This window comes from Pogoniulus pusillus, chromosome 28 (assembly GCF_015220805.1).
Source record: "Pogoniulus pusillus isolate bPogPus1 chromosome 28, bPogPus1.pri, whole genome shotgun sequence".
Taxonomy (NCBI): Eukaryota; Metazoa; Chordata; class Aves; order Piciformes; family Lybiidae; genus Pogoniulus; species Pogoniulus pusillus.
In genome coordinates this window covers 16,608,890-16,625,777 of record NC_087291.1, presented here as the reverse complement: position 1 = coordinate 16,625,777, position 16,888 = coordinate 16,608,890, and the positions used below count along the sequence as shown (strand labels likewise).

Below are 16,888 nucleotides of genomic sequence, written 5' to 3'. Positions count from 1 at the left end.
GTAGGAAAACATAAAGGTTACACTTTTGATTCGATTCTTGGGGGTCTCAAAGGAAGATAAATCTCAGACCAAGCTCCCACTTTCATCTTCCCATAATAAAACGCTACGGAACAGGCTGTTAACTGAACTAAGTGCCACCAGGTCATGAAGCAAAAGGGCTATTCTCTTTCTTCTCTCTCTTTTTTCCCCCCTCCAGGACAGAAAACAGTTTACAAAACAGAAAAAGGCCTTGTTCACCGAAACAATCAGCTTTAGTTACAAGTGCAAAAGTCAGCCATGTGTACTAATTCTCAGTCATTATGATGCAGAGCGAAGTCCTCGGGGATTTAAAAGTCAACGCCTGGCAATGGTTGGGCAAACAGCAGAGTGGAGCTACTCAGGTGATACTGACCCCTTCAAAGGCCTTTGTGATACAGAACAACCCAAACCATCCAAGTATCTGCCCTCACCACCCTTTTCGGAGCTATCCGTGCCAGGCTGTACCGGCAGGGCTGGTATTTCAAGCATTAAAATCTCACAGGCATCCCAGCACACAGCCTTTGCATGAGCAGTGCCTGTGTACCAAGGACACAGGAGCACTGAAGAGGGGAAATCGAACATCTCTGTTTGGAACACAATCCCACAGCTGAGAATTAAGATGTGGAGAGTGGAAAGGGGATAGGGTAGGTGTCTTGGATAAAATACATCTGATCTGTCTGCCCCTTCTCAGACTCCATATGGTGTGCTCCTGTCTTCTTGCATCCCACAGAAGTGACCGCTGCATTGTGAGAAGAGGCTTGAAAACTGTCAAAAGCATTCAACAGCATCCTCAATGTTTCCACACTGCAACCACAGCTTTCAAGCCAGCTTAAACGAGGACAAAAAGTCAGGCCCATCCAACACCCAGAGCTCAAGGAACAAACTCTGTTTTGCCATCCCCACATTTAACACCACGAGAGCAAAATTCCCCCTCCCCCAAAACAAGGCACCACTTGTAACAAGAGCCTCTGTTGCTAGTCTGAAATGGGTTTAAAATTACCCCCAAAAAGCAAAAGCCCAAAGACCACCTGCAGAAAAGACAAGTTGCAACCTATCTGCCTGGCACTAGGCTATGCCTTCAAGTGAAGCATTCCAATCAAAAGGCAACTCGAGGCGTTCTGCCAGCAGGCATCCCCCGCTACAACTTCCTGCAGCCCCTTGCTCGCTGCTCATCCTGATTTCAAACCCCCAAAGAGCAACAGGCAACGTTCACAGACGTTTAAAAGACAAAACTGCATCTCCAAGCACCCTCTGCTCTTCGAGCAGCTCTGTTTAGTTTACCATGAACCGCTGGCAAAAAAAAAAAACCAGAGAGAGAAAGAAAAGCTTTGCTGCAGCCCTCTTCTGAATGACAGCTCTCTGCAAAGAGTGCTTTTTGTGCTGCATTAAAGACAAAAAAAACCATCACAGCAGTCTGTAAAAATAAAAACTCGAGATCAAATGACATTTTAAATGAAAAAATGTTGCTGAATTCTTCATGGCTGCTATGCTCCTAAGACGTTTTATTAGTGTAAGGGCCAAAGAGTTCTTTTTTTTTGGAACTCTGCAAGCACTTTATTGCATTTTTCCTTCATTTACAGCATGCTTTTTATTTAGGCCTTTAGAGACCCACATTCTTTTCTCCCTCCCCCCCCTTTTTTTTTCCCTCTCCCCTGAATGCTCCTAAAGTTACAGAACAAGGGGATCCTACCTGGCAGTCTACAACAGGTCAGTGATCAAACAGAAAAAGCAGTGAGACAGAGGCCAAATCCTGCCCCTTCTCCTGAGAATTACAGAAAGCCTTCTCAGCCTGCAACTCAGATAATCACAGCACACTCTCTGCAAGCACACACAGTGCACCAAATCTCTGCACCTACTGAAGTTAAGACCCAAGCATTTTGTTTTTGAGTTGCTGCATGCTGTAGTTTCTGACACAGGTAGACGCTGCTTGCGAATGCGACCTCATCTGTCTTATGACAGCAGAAACAAAGACAGATTGAAAATACACCAACATTGCTCTGCCCCAGTGATCAAAGCTGGTTTAAATAAACAGTGTTCTTTATCTGGGAAGTGCACTGGGCTTTGAACAACTTATTCATTTCACCCAAAGTATTTACATTTGCTTGACCAAAATCAATACACCAGACAGAATGAGCTGTAACGCGAACAGGCAGAACTAAACCAAACTGTGAAGTAGCCTCATTTACCCAGCAATATGCCAGTTGGTCATTAAGATACTACTTTGTGCAAGCAAAACACACTTTAAAAACAAAAAGTAGAAAAGCCAACTTGGTGGGTTTTAAGTGCAGCCTACATTCAGGAATGCATTATGTATAGAGTTAACATTACCCAGCCTACGTAGGGTAGGAGCTCAAAGAAGCATGAGTAGTTTTTGCCATTTCCAAAAGCCAGTATCGCTGCAAAGGAGTGAAAATTAGTGGGTGCAGTAACACATCAGCAAAGAAGTGACGTGGCAGAGTGGGTGCCACAAAGCAGCAACTCATCATTAACTTCTGGAAAGGTTAGCATGAATCCTCTTCGGGCCATAAACTGCAGCCAACACGAAGAAAAGCCAGATTGGTTGTTAAGGGAAGGAAAGCCTAAGCTGTGAGAATCAGACAGCGCAGTTAAAAGGCAAGATGCAGAGAAACATTTACCCTTTCATCAAGAAGGGCTGGCCTATCTAGGAAAGGAGTGAGGTGCTCTAGTGGAGACTGCTCTTGAACCAGATCTGTGGTTGAACAGAAGTCTTAGTCCGTGGAGCTAATGCACTGTGCTTTCATCAATCTCACAGGGAAGGAAATTAAAAGGTACTTACGCAGCCGCCAGCAAGAATTTCTGCAGCCAGTGGGACAGAGCCATCTTTAGTCATAAACTTATCTCTCACAAAATCATTAACCTTCAAAAAAAAGAAAGAAACAAAACACAAACGTTTAGGGAAACTGATAAATTACAAGGCTGGGGAACAGCCTCATCAGCTGCAAACTCTGCACAACTGAGAACGCAAGCAGCAGCCACCAAGCAACAAAACTCACAAGTGACAAACACAACTTAGCTTTCAGGTGAAATATTGTCAAGTCAGGGATTCATTTCACACACAGACTTGCAGCTCTACTCAAACATTCAGCAGTGAGATGAAGATGACAATTGCTGATTAAATAATAAACTCCTTATCTGGGAATCGTTCAAGAAATGCTCGCTGGGCTCACACATTTGAAATGCAATTTTGAGTTGCTATCAGAATGCTCAAGAATAAGTCATTAAACAATAAATTATCTGAAAGTTGAGGATCAAATCACTTAAGAAATGCTGGCTGGGCTTAGAAACTGAAATACAAGTTCAAGTTCATCTCAGAGTGTTGAAGTTATTAAACTCATTATTGGAAGTTTAATGATCGAACCATTTAAGCAATGCTCTCTGGGCTTACAAACTTAAATATTAAGTTCAAGTTCACCTCAGAGTGTTCAGGTTATTAAATAATAAACTCATTATCTAAAAATTAATGATCAAATCATTTAAGAAATGCTGTCTGGGCTCACAGATTCAAATATAACTTTGAGTTATTAAATAACAAATTCATTATCTGAATATTAATGATCAAATCATTTAAGCAATTCTCTCTGGGCTTACAAACTTAAATATTAAGTTCAAGTTCACCTTAGAGTGTTCAGGTTATTAAATAATAAACTCATTATCTGAAAATTAATGATCAAATCATTTAAGGAATGCTGGCTAGGGTCACAAATTCAAATACAACTTTGAGTTATTAAATAACAAATTCATTATCTGAATATTAATGATCAAATAATTGGAGCAATGCTGGCTGGGCTCAAACACTTAAATGTGATTTCAAGCTGGTATCAGAATGTTCCAGACTAACTTATTAAATAATAAAACAATTACCTGACTATTAATGATCAAAGCATTTAAGCAATGCTCACTGGGCTCACAAATTTAAATGTGATTTCAAGCTGGTATCAGAATAGTCAAGAGTAAGTTTTAATGCAATAGTAATTCAATTAATAGCATTAAGTACCTTGCTAGCTTTTAATACCAGCCTTGGGGAACAGTAGCTTATAGATGATTAGCCAATACATCAGGATTGGTTTATAACAATTGAAGTGCCTTAAAATCACTCAAGAAATAACAAAATTACAGAAGGAAAACATTTATAAGGGGGCAAAAATGCAGGCAAAGAAGTTCCTTTCTTATTCCTTCCTTACCACCGCCTCACTGCATGCTCCTGTGACATTACCTCCTGTGGAGCTAGGATTAAACACGTGGAGGTAGAAAAACAAAAGCCCTCCAAGTCCAACAGAGAATCGTTCCTTCTTTTTTTTGCTGAGCAGCGAAACCAAAGGCTTGTGCTACTCACACCGAGCAGATGAGCTGAGCGAGTTGAACCAGCTTGTTGGAGCTTGGAATGAGTCCAAAAAGGAGTTCTCAGGAAGATTCTTAAAACCCAGCTCTCTCTTTCCTCTCTCGCCCTGCCTCCTCTCTCTCCCTTTCTCCTGTCTCTTCTCTCTTTTATGTCTATCTCCTTCCCTCTCCTCTCTCCCCCTTCTCTCTCTCCTCTATCTCCTCCCCTCTCCTCTTTCTTCTCTCCCACCTCTCTCCTTTCTCTCTCCTCTCTACCTCTCCTCCCTCTTTCTCCTCTCTCCTACCTTTCCCTATCCTCTTTCCTCTCCTATTTCCTCTTTCCTTCTCCTCTTTCCACTTTCCCTTTTCTTTCCTCTTTCCCTCTTTTCCCTCTCTCTTTCCTCTCTCTCCCCATCTCTTCCCTCCCTATTTCCTTCTCTCTCCTCCCTCCTCTTTCTCTCCTCTCTCTCCCTCTCCTCTCTCCCTTTGCTCTCTCCTCCCTCTTTCCTCTCCCCAACATCTCTTCCCTCTCCTTCCCTCACCCCCTCTCCTCGCTCTGTTTTCTCCCTCTCCTATGCCTCTTTCCACCCCCTTTCCTCTCTCTCGTTTATCTCCTTCCCTCTCTTCTCTCTCCCTCTCCTCTGTCTCTTTCCATCCCTCTTTCCTCTCTCCCCTTTATCTCCCTCCCTCTCTTCCCTCTCCCCTCCAGCTCTGTCTCTAAACACATCAGTGCATCTATGTCTGTATATATGCAGCATGCCACTTGCAACGCTCACAAGTCAAATGCAAACAGCTGCTTTGTGCTTTTTATAACCAAGTTAACATCTCAAGCAAAACTGATGCGAGTCCACTCCCCCCCACTGCTGGCACACTGAGGGTAAAAACCTTTTAGCATGCTAATTGCCATTCCATGGCCTTTGCAACGTGGAGAAACATTGAGAAGGATCCATCTGCAAACTTACAGTAAGTTTTATGGCCTTCTCTGGTGCTACTCCTAACAGCTGTGGTAACAGACCTGTAAAGTGGAAAGAAGAGATTTCAGTGCATTGAGTAACTCAGTATTAACTAAACAAATCAACAAATCTGAGCAGAGATCACCACCTAGAAATGGGCAATTCTGACAGCAATTTTATGCTATTATCTTTAATGAGAGCACTTAAACATTCCATGTGGAGATTAAACTTGGTGCTACCATCTCGAGTGCTATGACTGCCTCTGTGTATCTGCTCCTTTAGCTTTTTAAAAGCAGTGGTATTTGGTCACTTCTCACTTACAGGCAGATTGGCCAGCTGTGTTTCAAGCAGCCTGGTCTGAGCTGGCTCTACATCTTCTTCATCTTCACAGAAACATGAAGGCTTTCTCATGAATCTCCCTCACACTGGAGGTTCAACAAGACCAAGTGCAAGGTCCTGCAGCTGGGTTGAGGCAATCCCAAGCACAAATCCAGGCTGGGCAGTGAGTGGCTGGAGAGCAGCCCTGAGGAGAGGGACTTGGGGGTGCTGCTGGACAAGAAGCTCCACATGAGTCAGCAGTGAGCACTTGCAGCCCAGAGAGCCAACCAGAGCCTGGGCTGCATCAGGTGAAGTGTGGCAAGCAGGGCCAGAGAGGGGATTCTCCCCCTCTGCTCCACTCTGCGAGACCCCACCTGGAGTACTGCATCCAGCTCTGGAGCCCCTGGGACAAGAGGGCTGTGGAGATGCTGGAGAGTGTCCAGAGCAGGGCCAGGAGGATGCTGAGAGGCTGCAGCAGCTCTGCTGTGAGCACAGACTGAAAGAGTTGGGGCTGTGCAGGCTGGAGCAGAGGAGGCTCCCAGGATACCTTCTTGTGGCCTGCCAGGATCTGAAGGGGGCTACAAAAAAGCTGGGGAGGGACTTTTTAGGCTCTCAAGGAGTGACAGGACCAAGGGGAATGGAGCAAAGCTGGAGGTGGGGAAATTCAGAGTGGCTGTGAGGAGGAAGTTGTTGAGCATGAGAGTGGTGAGAGGCTGGAATGGGTTGCCCAGGGAGGTGGTTGAGGCCCCATGGCTGGAGGTGTTTAAGGCCAGGCTGGATGAGGCTCTGGGTAGCCTGATCTAGGGCTGGGTGGTTGGAACTGGGTGATCCTTGTGTCCCTTCCAACCCTGACTCCATGATTCTATGAATTTTGTGAGATGCAGTTCAAAACTGATGAGGGAAATCCCTTTTTCTGGCAGGGAAAAAACCTCCAACAGCCTCAGATGGCAGGACCCAAGGGGAGAGGAATCCAAACAATGCAAAACATTCAAACACATACAACTGCATTCTTGAGCTCTTTGCCCAGCTTAAAACAAAGGAAGTTTGGCTGCTTTCTTCCCAGCTATGGAATTTCCTCTTCTGTTCTGTTAGAAGTGATGCACTACAGAGCTGAAGTGGGAATCTAACTGCAAGTTTCACTTGTTTGAAGTGAAAAGTAGGTATTTGGTACATTTCTGGGTGGCACAACCTACAACCAGGCAAAGCTGCCCAGCTAAGCATAGGGCTAGAGTGGTGCTGCCAGCATTCAGTAGCATAATAAAACCAGGACACCTCTCAGAAGTGGGAGAAAATCATCCTGGCTTCAGTTCCTGGTGCAGATGCCCTTGGACATCACATATACATACATTACTACACCTAAGCTACATCCTTTGAAGTTCTATCTTAGCCAAATATATTACAGAGAAAGACATTTTTAACAGCATCAAGTGATAAAATCATTAAAACAGTGCAGCTGGAGATCTGGATGAACCACAGAAACATAAAATCAAGCAGGTTGGAAGAGACCTCCAAGCTCAGCCAGCCCAACCTAGCACCCAGCCCTGGCCAACCAACCAGACCATGGCACTAAGTGCCCCCCCAGCCAGGCTTGGCTTCAACACCTCCAGGCACAGCAACTCCACCACCTCCCTGGGCAGCCCATTCCAATGCCAATCACTCTCTCTGACAACAACTTCCTCCTAACATCCAGTCTAGATCTCCCTTGTTCAGCTGCTGGTTGCCTGAGAGAAGAGCCCAACCCCACCTGGCTACAGCCTCCCTGCAGGCAGCTGCAGACAGCAATGAGCTCTGCCCTGAGCCTCCTCTTCTGCAGGCTGCACACCCCCAGCTCCCTCAGCCTCTCCTCACAGGGCTCTGCTCCAGGCCCCTCCCCAGCCTTGCTGCCCTTCTCCAAACACCTTCCAGCACCTCAACATCTCTCTTCAATTCAGGAGCCCAGAACTGGACACAGCACTCAAGGGGTGGCCTGAGCAGTGCTGAACACAGGGGCAGAAGAACCTCCCTTGTCCTGCTGCCCACACTGCTCCTGAGCCAGCCCAGGATGCCATTGGCTCTGCTGCCCACCTGGGCACTGCTGCCTCACATTCAGCTCCTCTCTCCCAGCACCCCCAGCTCCCTCTCTGCCTGGCTGCTCTCAGCCACTCTGGCCCCAGTCTGTAGTGCTGCTTGGGGTTGTTATGGCCAAAGTGCAGAACCCTGCACTTGGCCTTGTTCAGTCTCATCCCATTGGCCTCTGCCCACCCATCCAGCCTGGCCAGGTCCCTCTGCAGGGCTCTCCTACCCTCCAACAGCTCCACAGCTGCTCCTAGCTTAGTGTCATCTGCACACTTACTGATGCTGGACTCAGTCCCCTGGGGTCCAGATCATCAATACAGATAGTGACCAGGACTGGGCCCAGCACTAAACAGGACACAGGACAAAATCAATTCCTTTTCACTAGGCTGAGCTGAATATTGTGGGGTTTTTTCCCACCCTTTTCCAGCTCCTAACACTTCACATTTGTAAAAGGAACTTGTAAAAATCTCAGGGAAAAACAAGTTTCTCTTGGCACAGAGTTTGTTTTCTTTTTCCCATCTGGGCCTTTCCTCTCACACTCCCATTTGAATGAGGCTATTAAAGAGTCAAAACTTTCCATGAAACTTCACTGTGGGAGAGAAATATTAAACAGAATAGGTAAAGAGTCACCAAAAAACACCAAAGAAACCAAAAGCAAACCCCAAAGAACCCAAACTGAATAACCAAGACCCCTGAGTGCTCTTCTCTTTTTCTCTCTCTAATTTACACAGGATTTTAGGTTATAAAAGTACTTTCTAAGCTAAACTGCAGACAATGCTGAGTATGGCCAAGTGCAAGACAGCACAGAAACACAGACTGCTTAGGGTTGGAAGGGACCTCCAAAGGTCACCCAGTCCAACACTTCTGCAGTGAGCAGGTCATCTCCAATGCTGAGAGGGCTGCAGCAGCTCTGCTGTGAGCACAGACTGAAAGAGTTGGGGCTGTGCAGGCTGGAGCAGAGGAGGCTCCCAGGATACCTTCTTGTGGCCTGCCAGCATCTGAAGGGGGCCAACAAAAAAGCTGGGGAGGGACTTTTGAGGCTGTCAGGGAGTGCCAGGACTGGGGGCAATGGAGCAAAGCTGGAGGTGGGGAGAGTCAGCCTGGCCTTGAGGAGGAAGTTGTTGAGCAGGAGAGTGGTGAGAGGCTGGAAGGGGTTGCCCAGGGAGGTGGTTGAGGCCCCATGGCTGGAGGTGTTTAAGGCCAGGCTGGATGAGGCTGTGGGCAGCCTGATCTAGGGTAGGGTGTCCAACCCTGACTGATTCTGTGATTCTGGGAACTAGGCCAGGACATAGTATCATGGAATGGTTGGGTTGGAAGGAATCTCCAAAGCTCATCCAGTCCAACCCCCTGCACTCAGCAGGGACATTCTCCACTGGACTAGTTTGCTCAGAGCCTTCTCCAGCCTGATCTTGAAGATCTCCAGGCATGGGCTCTCAACCACCTCCCTGTGAAATCTGTTGCAGTGTTCCAGCAGCCTCCTGCTGCACAACTTGTTCCTCACATCCAAGCTCAACCTGCTCTGCTCTCATTTCAAACCATTGTCCTTAGTCCTGTCCCTGCAGGCCTTTGCAAACAGTTTGGAGCCCCTTCAGGTCCTGGCAGGCTGCTGTTAGGTCTGCCTGGAGCCTTCTCTTCTCCAGGCTGAACATCTGAGCAAGTCAGCATCCATTTCACTACTACATTTTACAGTCTGGCCAGGTACCAGCCAGTCCTACTGTCTCCAGCACTTCAGGAAGGCAGAATTACAGAATCAGTCAGGTTTGGAAGGGACCACAAGGAGCAGCCAGTTCCAACCCCCCTGCCATAGGCAGGGACCCCTCACACTAGATCAGGCTGTACAGAACCTCATCCAGCCTGGCCTTAAACACCTCCAGGGATGAGGCTTCCACCACCTCCCTGGGCAACCCATTCCAGGCTCTCACCACTCTCATGCTGAAGAACTTTCTCCTAACATCCAGTCTGAATCTCCCCATTTCCAGCTTTGTTCCATTCCCCCCAATCCTATCACTTCCTGACAGTCTAAAAGGTCCCTCCCCAGCTTTCTTGTAGAACCATAGAATCAAGCAGGTTGGAAGAGACCTCCTAGCTCACCCAGTCCAACCTAGCACCCAGCCCTGGCCAACCAACCAGACCATGGCACCAGGCTCTGCTTCAACACCTCCAGACACAGCCACTCCACCACCTCCCTGGGCAGCCCATTCCAATGCCAATCACTCTCTCTGACAACAACTTCCTCCTAACATCCAGCCTAGACCTCCCCTGGCACAGCTTAAGGCTGTGTCCCCTTGTTCTGGTGCTGGTTGCCTGGCAGCAGAGCCCAACCCCACCTGGCTACAGCCTCCCTTCAGGTAGTAGGTTGCAGGCCCCTTCAGATAATGCAAGGCCACAGTAAGGTCACCTCGGAGCCTCCTCCTCTCCATGCTGAACAGCCCCAATTCCATGAGCTGCATTCAGATGGTGACACCTCAGATGGTGACATCATACAAGTCACTAGCTAGCCTGGGAACATGCACAGAGTGGGTCAGCCAGCTTAGCTGAGGTGATCCATGAAGTTTAAAAAGCTTTGGCCAAAGTATTCCTTCTCATCTCCAGCAGTGCAACTTCAGTTTCACACTGCCTAACAGATGTGATTTTCTCTCTGCTGACTGCAGAAAGCAAAATATGGTTTCAACCCTTTGGGCCTCTGATAGAGAGGCAATAAAAGAACACTGCTGAATTTCTCTGTGACAGCATTCCCATCAGAAATGAATCCTGGGCAGTGAATCATCAGTTGCCACTCAAGCACAGCTCCTCAGAGGGGAAATCAGAGAATGGGTTGGAAGGGACCTCCAAAGGTCACCCACTCCAAGCCCCCTTGCAGTCAGCAGGGACATCCTCAACTAGATGAGGCTGCCCAGAGCCCTGTCTAGCCTAATCCTGAATTCCACCTCCAGGGATGGGGCCACAACCACCTCCCTGAGCAACCTGTTGCAGTATTACAGCACCCTTGTGGCTCATGGGGTACTTCTTGAAGACTTTGTGCTCTGACAGAACTTTGGGTACAAGCAGGTTTGCACTTCATTGCATACTTCTGGAGGAAAGCTTTTGCCAGGCTCTTTTGATATCACCTACTTGGAAGTCCATCAGTAATAATGAAGCTGGATGATGAATGAGACTAAAATCAAAGATCAGAAGCACCTGGAATCACTGCAGTGCTAGAAGCACCAGCAGGAGAGATAAGCCTAACAAGTCCCTTGGCACTTAATGATTACAGATGACAAAGCCTTCTGAAGCTCTTCCTGTCTTTTTCATCCTCTGCAAGTGGCTACTGAACAGTTTCATGAGCCAGGTTTTATCTCTGCTCTGTAAATATCCCAGCAGATTTCTGCTTAGCATAGGAGAAATAACCTCTCCTTTGATGCACTGCTCAAGACCATGAAGCATTCTGCTACTCATCAGGTGGACCTGTGATTAAAAGCATATTAAGACATGAAGGTGACCTCATCAGCTGGAAGAGATGTTGACAAATCAAAGCTTCCAAAAGATCTCTTCTATTTGCATATATATAAATACCTGCCAGTTTCTAAATCTGTATTTCAGGTACAAAGGTAGACACAACAGTAAATTACAGGTGTAGGAGCTGAGGATTCTTTGCAGCCATGCTGAGCAAAGACTCATTTCTGAAAGGACTGCACATTTAAGGTCAGTGTTTCATCTAACAGCCCATCTGGAATACTGCAGCCAGTTCTGGGCTCCCCAGCTCAACAGGGACTGGAGAGAATCCAAGGGAGGGCTACAAGGATGCTGAAGGGACTGCAGCACTGCCTGATGAGGAAAGGCTGAGAGCCCTGGGGCTGCTTAGTCTGGAGAGAAGGCTGAGAGGGGATTTGATCAATGTCTATAGATGTCTGAGGGCAGGAAGGAAGGGACAGGGACAGGCTCTGCTCACTTGTTCAGACAAGGACAAGGAGCAATGGATGGAAGCTGCAGCACAGGAGGTTCCAGCTCAACACAAGGGGGAACTTCTTTCCTGTAAGGGTCCCAGAGCCCTGGCACAGGCTGCCCAGAGAGGCTGTGGAGTCTTCTTCTCTGGAGCCTTTCCAGCCCTACTTGGATGTATTCCTGTGTGACCTGCACTAGATTCTCTGGTCCTGCTCTGGCAGGGGGTAGCTGGGTGGGGGTCAATCTCTTCTGCCAGGCAGCCAGCAACAGAACAAGGGGACAGAGTCTCAAGCTGTGCCAGGGTAGGTCTAGGCTGGATGTTAGGAGGAAGTTGTTGTCAGAGAGAGTGATTGGCATTGGAATGGGCTGCCCAGGGAGGTGGTGGAGTGGCTGTGTCTGGAGGTGTTGAAGCCAAGCCTGGCTGGGGCACTTAGTGCCATGGTCTGGTTGCTTGGCCAGGGCTGGGTGCTAGGTTGGGCTGGATGAGCTTGGAGCTCTCTTCCAACCTACCTGATTCTATGATATGATTCTCTACAGAGGTCCCTTCCAACCCCTTTGCAAGGTGAAATATGTCACATGACAAAGATACTCCAGAAGTTCAGGTGTTTGTTGTTTGGTCTGGCTGGGTTGATTTTTCTTCTTACATCAAACTATCTCCTCAGTGGAAACACTGATTATCCCTAGAACCAAACTGGCATGAATTCAGTGCTCTCTTTATATCCACAAGATGGTGTAATTTATCCTTATCTGAGATGGTGTGGTTTGGAACATGTGGGTTTGCCCTTTTCAAATCTGGACTAAAACAATGAGTACCAGAATAAAAATAATTAAAAAAGGGAAAAAACCCAAACCTGCTCCCCTCACTGGATGGAAACATGTCCTGTGTGTCTAAGTATCAGCTGAAAGGGCTGAGCAGGGTTTGTAATTCCTGATTGCTTCCTTGTAGTGGATCACAGCTCACAGGATGTCAGGGGTTGGAAGGGACCCAAAGAGATCATGCAGTCCAACCCCTCCTGCCAGAGCAGGGGCATACAATCTAGCTCAGGGCACACAGGAACACATCCAGACAGGCCTGGAAAGGCTCCAGAGAAGGAGACTCCACAGCCTCTCTGGGCAGCCTGTGCCAGGGCTCTGGGACCCTTACAGGAAAGAAGTTCCCCCTTGTGCTGAGCTGGAACCTCCTGTGCTGCAGCTTCCATCCACTGCTGCTTGTCCTATCCCAGGGAGCAGTGAGCAGAGCCTGTCCCCCCCTCCTGACCCCCAGCCCTCAGACAGTTATAGACATTTATTAAACCCCTCTTGGTCTTCTCTTCTGCAGACTAAGCAGCCCCAGGGCCCTCAGCCTCTCCTTATCAGGCACTGCTCCAGTCCCCTCATCACCCTCACAGCCCTCCACTGGACCCTCTCCAGCACATCCCTGTCTCTCTTAAACTGGGGAGCCCAAATCTGAACGCAGCACTCAAGATGAGGTCTCACCAGGGCAGAGCAGAAGATGATGACAAAGAAGAAACTGCTGCCAGTGTTTCCCCCATAATGTTTGTAAAGGTTCTGATCATTATTCAGCTGTGCAGGAGAATTGTGCCAATGACTGCTCCTTCCTTCAGTGGGGAAAACCTTCCACATCCACTCAGCTCTGAGTTCACCACAGGGTGTAAGAGAGAATAGCAGTTACCTATGAGTAAAAGGGATCCAGTCTGTAGTAGTTTGCCTTACCTAATGCAGGATTTAAGATCAGAATGAGATTATTCTTGCTGAAAGAACTGAAATTGGGTCCATATATTAATCTACAAAAAGCTCCTCTCATGTTTTCTTAACCAGAATCCTTCCCTCTGCATTCAGCTGCTTGACTTCCTTCAGCATCACCTTCTCAGAACAGCCTGGACTGCAGAGAGGAAACTCCACATGTGGAAGGAGTTTTCTCTGTTTGGCTCTTTAAAACCAGAAGTTAAACCAGAGTGGCCATTAAGAGAGAATCTGGAGAAACAGAGGTCTGACTTTGTCTCTGAAATGATGGTGTTCTCTACCATCACACAATCCCTACTATATAATCCAGAAATGAGATTATTGCCCTGGGTTTGGAGTTTCAGCTCCACCAAGCTGCCTGAGATTTCACTATTCAAACCTGCTTGGAAGACTGAAAAGGAGAGTGGAAGGGACAGGGAACAGAGGGACACAAGCCCTCTGAGGAGAGGCTGAGGGAGCTGGGGGGGTGCAGCCTGCAGCAGAGGAGGCTCAGGGCAGAGCTCATTGCTGTCTACAGCTACCTGGAAGGAGGCTGTAGCCAGGTGGGGTTGGGCTCTTCTGTTGGGCACCCAGCAACAGAACAAGGGGACACAGTCTCAAGCTGTGCCTTGGGAAGTCTAGGCTGATGTTAGGAGGAAGTTGTCAGAGAGAGTGACTGGCATTGGAATGGGCTGCCCAGGGAGGTGGTGGAGTGGCCATGCCTGGAGGTGTTGAAGCCAAGCCTGGCTGGGGCACTTAGTGCCATGGTCTGGTTGATTGGCCAGGGCTGGGTGCTAGGTTGGACTGGCTGAGCTTGGAGCTCTCTTTCAACCTGGTTGATTCTAAAACTGGACAGAGCTGGGTGCTAGGTTGGGCTGGATGAGCTTGGAGGTCTCTTCCAACCTGGCTGATTCTATGACAAGCCACAATGAAGGTTCCTGAAGTCCCCCAACAACCTGACAGCAAAACAATCACTCCAAAAACACACCAAGGAAATGGATTTAAGAGCATGCATCTGTGCCATTCCTGAGGGCTTTTTTTTTCCACCGGTGAAAATCCCACTCACTGGGCTTGAGTTTGAAGAAGCCAGAAAGCAGATTAACAATGGAATTGTGCATGTTGGCTCTGGAAGAAGCAGAGATACACTTGCAGGGAATACCTTTTGTTCTTCAGCCAATAATTGGGACTTTTTAAGATCCTGGCTGTTAGAAAGCCTTCAAAAAGAACCCACGTCAGTGCTCCTCATGAAATTATTAAGCCTCCTCAGACAAAAAAAAAAGAGCCTGCCTGAAGCTCAGTCAATAATAACAGAGCCTTCCCATCTCCAATTGTGCTGCAATAATTACCAGTCTGTACTCTGCAGAGGAGCTACTTAGCCAGCCCCCAGTAACTCTGCTCTTGCGCTAAAGAGCGCACATGTACCACACCGCTTCACTTCCGTGTTGTTTCAAGCACTTCTTTTACAACCTAAGTTTCTGGAGAGTTCTTTCTGTGCACATAAATTTGTCAAATCATAGAATTAGTGGGGTTGGAAGGGAACTCCAAGGCTCATGTACCCCTACACCCCTGCAGAAAGCAGGGACAGCCTCAACTAGATCAAGCTACCCAGAGCCCCTTCAGTATCTCCAGGGATGCAGCCTCAACTATCTCCTTGAGCAACCTGTATCAGTGCTCAACCACCCTCACTGTAAAGAGCTTCATCCTAACAGAATCATAGAATCAGCCAGGTTGGAAGAGACCTCCAAGATCATCCAGTCCAACCTAGCACTCAGCCTCATCCAATCGACCAGACCATGGCACTAAGTGCCTCATCCAGTCCCTTCCTGAACACCTCCAGGGACGGTGCCTCCTCCACCACCTCCCTGGGCAGCCCATTCCAATGCCAATCACTCTCTCTGTGAAGAACTTCCTCCTAACATCCAGCCCATACTTCCCCCAGCACAACTTGAGACTGACATCTGATAGGTTAGACTGGATGATCTTGGAGGTCTCTTCCAACCTGGTTGATTCTATGATCATAGATCCCTGGAGGCGTTTAAAGCCAGGCTGGATGAGATTGTAGACAGCCTGATCTAATGTGAGGTGTGCACTCTCATGGCAGGGGGGTTGGAACTGGGTGATCCTTGTGGTCCCTTCCAACCCTGACTGACTCTATGATTCCATAAATCATGTCAATATTTTCCTGAAATCCTCAGTTCTCCATTCCTGCCTCAAAAGCCTTCAGCAATCCATTTTCTGTCACCACCACCAAAGCTATACAAAGTTTCTAAGCAAGCTGGCTGAAAAGCAAGGAACACAAGTTTCAAATCCTCCCCAATGAATCTAGCAGAGGGGGATAAGAGCTCTCAGTAACTGAGCTATCAGAACTCTAATTTGCTCTCTCTGTGACAGAGAAAAACTGGAGTCTCATGCAGTGTGGTTCATGATGCTCCGAGGCTGAACTTACACTGTAACTGGGATGAGGTGAAAATAAAAAGAGCCTACATGAGCCAAGATAGAATCACAGAATGGTTTAGGCTGGAAGGGACCTCAAAGATCATCCAGTTCCAACCCCCTGCCATAGGCAGGGACACCTCCCACTAGAACAGGTTGCTCAAGGCCTCATCCAGCCTGGCCTTGAACATCCCCAGGGAGATTGTGGAGCACAGAATCCCCCAATGTGATCTTTGATCACATTGGGGGATTCTGTGCTCCACAACCTCCCTGGGCAACCTGTGCCAGTGTCTCACCACCCTCACTGTAAAGAACTTCCTCATAACATCTAGTCTAAATCTCCCCTCTGCCAGTTTAAACCCATTCCTCCTTGTCCTGTCATTACGAGACTTTGTCAACAGTCCCTCCCCAGCCTTCCTCTAGCCCCCTTCAGATGCTGGAAGGCCACTCCAAGGTCTCCTCCAAGCCTTCTCTTTTGCATGCTGCAGAGCCCCAACTCTTGTAGCCTGTCCTCAGAGCAGAGCTGCTGCAGTCCTCTGAGCATCTTGGTGACCTCCTCTGGACTGGCTCCAACAGTTCCATGCCCTTGTGTTGGACACCCACTGAACTCTTGCTACCATTAGTACAGAGCATCTTTTCACCTTACCTCTATAAAGCCCAAAGAAGCCTTCGTAGCGCAGCACTTTCTTGAAGCAGTCAAAGCTGTTTTTGTACATCAGCTCTCCCACAAAGGAGCCTGTAGAGCGCTGGTTCTGCATCCGAGTTTTGACCAGGTCGATGGGGTACACTGCAGTGGCTCCAACAGCTGCAAAGACAACCAAAAACATCCAACTGTGAGGAAAGAGGATTTTGATTTTGCAGTGTTTGACTGCAACTGACATCTTCTACGTTTACATCTTGAGTATCAGTTCATAGAAGCAAGCAATGTTGGAAGAGAGCTCCAAGCTCAGCCAGTCCAACCCAGCACCCAGCCCTGGTCAATCAACCAGACCATGGCACTAAGTGCCCCAGCCAGGCTTGGCTTCAACACCTCCAGGCACAGCAACTCCACCACCTCCCCGGGCAGCCCATTCCAATGCCAATCACTCTCTCTGACAACAACTTCCTCCTCACATCCATCCTAGACCTCC

At 48.0% G+C, this 16,888-nt stretch overlaps 1 protein-coding gene across 3 annotated transcripts in view; it reads right to left on the bottom strand.

Annotated features, from left to right (window-relative positions):
- Window positions 1-16,888, bottom strand: part of SLC25A13 (solute carrier family 25 member 13) — a 117,254-nt gene that overhangs the window by 29,199 nt on the left and 71,167 nt on the right. For all 3 annotated transcript variants that reach the window (XM_064166988.1, XM_064166989.1, XM_064166990.1), the window contains 3 exons: window positions 16,405-16,563; window positions 5,319-5,371; window positions 2,816-2,896 (listed from right to left, as the gene is read on the bottom strand). In XM_064166988.1, coding sequence (XP_064023058.1) covers window positions 2,816-2,896; window positions 5,319-5,371; window positions 16,405-16,563 — 293 coding nt within the window. The remainder of the gene's footprint in view (window positions 1-2,815; window positions 2,897-5,318; window positions 5,372-16,404; window positions 16,564-16,888) is intronic.